The sequence below is a fragment of the Apodemus sylvaticus genome, chromosome 18 (genome assembly GCF_947179515.1).
Source record: "Apodemus sylvaticus chromosome 18, mApoSyl1.1, whole genome shotgun sequence".
Taxonomy (NCBI): Eukaryota; Metazoa; Chordata; class Mammalia; order Rodentia; family Muridae; genus Apodemus; species Apodemus sylvaticus.
This window is the reverse complement of record NC_067489.1, coordinates 18,433,903-18,438,003: the sequence shown is the minus strand read 5'-3', so window position 1 is coordinate 18,438,003 and position 4,101 is coordinate 18,433,903. Positions and strand designations below refer to the sequence as shown.

Sequence of the window (4,101 nt, the reverse complement as noted above, 5' to 3'; positions counted from 1 at the left end):
TTCCCTCTGCTTTCTATCCATGTCCCGTACTGTAAAACCACCAGGGGACAAACGATGAGTGAAACCCAACCAGATGTGTAACTATAATAAGTTTAAATACATAGTTTTAAAAAGTTGTCTGAGTTTCCTATGGAGAATTTATGAGTCCTGCTTAGACAAGTGGCACTTAGCATTTTCAGTAGAAAAGCAAAAGCCCAGGCAACAGAGACAGAATGCCCTCAGGATTTGAGTTTCCTCAGGATACATACTGAAGCTCAGCTATTGGACAGTTACTCTAGATTGCAACTCCTCCTTATGTCTCCTCTCAGAAGTTACTTATTCCTGACTCTCTTAGGCCAGCTCTGGCCTTGTCTTTAATCAGCTCCGTGTGCAGGAATCATGAAGATCTGCTTTCTGCTGCTGATCCTCTCTATGTATTTCTTCCAGAGCAACCAAGGTAAGTACCAAGACCTGCTGAACTCCTGACCAGACATGAGTACACTGGCTCAAAGAACTGGTGATAAATGAATTTTGGGTCTGAGGAGCAATCAGCAGGAGAGAATTCCTAGGGTCAACACCCTGCAGCCAACAGCCATCAGGGACTTCATTCTGTGGCCCAGGTATCAGGGCAATGAGCTTGTCCAGAATGAAGAGCTAGAAATAGAGATTTCTCAAGATCTTCAACCACCGTCTTGTCATGGTCATCTAGGAAATATTCTTTGTAGAAACCATTCTTTCTTATCCCCAGGAAGGCAGATCTCACCAAGAAGCCAGATTTCTATCAAGAGTCAGGCACCTGCTCCTTTAGTGCCTTTCACAGGCCCATTTAACACATGACTGCAATACACTTGGATAATGGGGAGTATGAACTTGATGTTTTAGATTAGGTAAGTTCAAGACAGATGATGCATGTCTTGAAAGGTCGTTTGTAAGAAGCAGAGACTTAGAATGAAGTACAAGTACTCTCATTTTATATTATTCCTCACAGTGCCCCTGTGAATAAAAGGAAGCCATATGACTATTTCTTGGATACAAAGTCTACTCTAATCACATAACTTATGTTCAGTAGGTCAAGAGCCCAATCCAGGGGATGAGGGATCAACTGAACCATCATCACTGCATAGCAAAATCTTGAACTCCTAATATAACTGAATTACTTCACACAAAGACCATTGCTAATTCTTTCTTCTGATTAGCCCAGTCTAGTAAAGTTAAAAGCCAGAATTTCATTCTACAGATTAGCAGAAGGAGATGATCAGCCAGAGGTATACTTAAGAAGAATGAGAATCAAAACAAGGGCAGGAGATTCCATCATGGTCCAGGCATTGCTTTTCTGGATTTTCTAATCTGTGAAGACAAGGGACACATTTGTCATCTGTTATATCAGGGAGGCATTGAGTGAACTGAGTTCTCAGTCTCTCCTTGGCTCTAAAATAGACCTATTCTATTAAACCTCTTCTGCTTAGCCATTGCCTTGGTTTAGTTTTCTGATGTGATATGATAGTCTGAAAAAACAACAAATGGAAAAAAGTTTATTTTATCTCCCAGTTTAGTACATGATACACTGTGGCAGGGAAGCCAGGGCAATGGGAACTAAAGTAGGTAGTCACACTGTATCCACATAATGGATAATGTTGTCTACTTGACACAATCTATAATGGCATGTGAAAAGAATATCAATTAGGTATTGTCTAGGTTATCTATAGGTGATTGTCTTTGTTGCATTAACTGAAGTAAGAAGACCTGCCCATCAAAAATTGTCACCATCTCCAGGGTTTACGGCCTGAACTGTAAAAGACTGCAGAAAGGGAACTAAGCAGTGGCATGCAAGTTCTCTATCTATCTATCTATCTATCTATCTATCTATCCATCTATCCATCCATCTATCATCTATCTATTCGTCCATCTATCTACCTATCTATCTACCTATCTATCATCTATTTATCTATCATCTATCTATCTATCATCTATCTATCATGTATCTATCTATCATCTATCTATCATCTATCTATCTTGCTAATAGTAACTATCTCACTGTCTTACTCTCTCCCTTGCTTGCTGTCTCCCTCTCTCTCTCTCTCTCTCTCTCTCTCACTCTGTCTCTCTGACTGTACTCTCCTATTTGTTTGTCTCTCAAAGTGTATGTATTCTGTCTGTCTGTCTGTCTGTCTGTCCGTCTCTCTCTCTCTCTCTCTCTCTCTCTCTCTCTCTCTCTCTCCCTCCCTCCCTCTCTCTCTCTTTGTCTCTCTGTCTCTGTCTCTGTCCCTGTCTCTGTCTCTCTCTCTCTCTCTCTCTCTCTCTCTCTCTCTCTCTCTCTCTCTCTCTCTCTCTTTCTCTCTCTCTCTGTCTCTCTCTGTCCCTCTTCTCTCTCCTCTCTTCTTTTGATTGTGGTTATGACAACTAATTTCTTCAACTTCCTGCCACCTTGATATTTTTGTACTAATAAATTGTAACATGTAATTATGAACTAAGCCCTTTCTCTCATAAGTTGCTTTTCTCAGGATATTTTTCCATAGAAACTAAAAAAGAAACTTCAATAAGCCATAGTCCAAAATCAGAGAGCAACGAAGGAGTTCATTATTCCTCATTTTCTCCATTTATATGATCCATGATGCGTGCCTGAGAATCGTCCAATGCACAGTTAAAATGGATTATCTCACACTGATTAACACAACCAAGATAATCTCAACAGACATAACGGAGGCCCTTTTTCCAAGTGACTCTTGAAACTCTGTCAAGCCAATAATTTAAAACAATTAAAATTTATCAACATTAAAGAGGAGAAACATATATACATATATGTATATATACAGATTAATGATGCCATTAAGTAAAACAAACTCAGCAATATGCTTTCAAAACTTGATCTCTATTGCTCATCCTAGTGCAAGTATTTCACCAGGGAACATAGAATACACAAAGCATCCTCTTAGAGTCATGCCAGCATCCACCAGCTCCATAAAAGGAAACAAAATCTGGATATGGTAACCTCTGAAGGGTCTAATTAGGGATGATCATTATAGAGATCAATGTTAGATTTAGAGCATTGCTCTTTCAACAATCATACACAAGAAAGACAGAACCCCCAAAATGTAGAGAAAAGCTATGATACAGAACTCAAAAAGATGGGTTTAGTGTTAGGAAGTAGATGGGTTAAGCTGTGATGCATCTTTGAGGAAGTTCTGGGATGGGAAAGTCGAGCGCCACTCCCTTTCCTCCCACCACCATAGCATCACAGTCCCACTGAAGAGTTTGTGGTGATGAGAATTTTCTACAGCCAGAGATCATGGTTCTTCCTATAATCCCAACATCTAAGAGGATGAGTCAAAGCCATCCTGAAATACATAATGAATTCCAAGCCAGTGAGGCTTATAGAGTGATACCCTGTCTCAAAATGAATAGAAAAGAAAGTATTCTACAATTGTTTTCTAATGTAAAAACCACAATCTATGTGGATATTTAGCTGTGGGACTCTCCCTGGTGTGTTAGTTCAAGACATCTCATATTTTATTACATGTCCAGGATACAAGTTATAAAATTATTTCTTTTGTATGTACTTTGTATTGAACTCTTATATGATCATCAGAGTGCTAAATGTGACCACAGTGATAGCCAAGAGACTAAGGTTTTTCTGTTCTTTTCTTTCTAACAGCTTTTGGCCGTGATAAAACAGAATGTATCCAAAGAAAAGGTTTCAGTCACTACTTTGAATGTCCATGGTTGTATAATTTTGTTGGCTCCTGTTATAAAGGAAAAGGCAAGTGTTGTCAAAAATGCTATTAATATACTAGAAGTCACATAAAAAATATGGAATCAATGCTTTAAAAAAATAAACACACTGAGGTGTTGCTTCTTTTTTTCTAGATATTTTCTTTATTTATATTTGGAATGTTATCCATTTTCCTTTTTTCCCTTCCGAAAACCCCCTATCCCATTCCCCCTCCCTACGCCCCACACCCCCACTCCCCACACCCCCATAACCCACAACCTCACCCCCCCCCCCCCGCTCACTAACCCACCCACTTCTGATTCCCTGTGATGGAAATCCCCTGCACTAGGGCAACCAGCATTTACAGGTCCAAGGGCCTCTCCTCTCATTGATGTCTGACAAGGCCATGCTCT

At 39.7% G+C, this 4,101-nt stretch overlaps 1 protein-coding gene across 1 annotated transcript; it reads left to right on the top strand.

The window, feature by feature from the left end:
- The first annotated feature begins 378 nt into the window (after window positions 1-378).
- LOC127668379 (beta-defensin 38-like) lies at window positions 379-3,762 on the top strand. The gene is made up of 2 exons (XM_052161942.1): window positions 379-436; window positions 3,632-3,762. The coding sequence occupies exons 1-2, from the start codon at window positions 379-381 to the stop codon at window positions 3,760-3,762; spliced, it is 189 nt and encodes a 62-aa protein (XP_052017902.1).
- The last annotated feature ends 339 nt before the right edge of the window (window positions 3,763-4,101 follow it).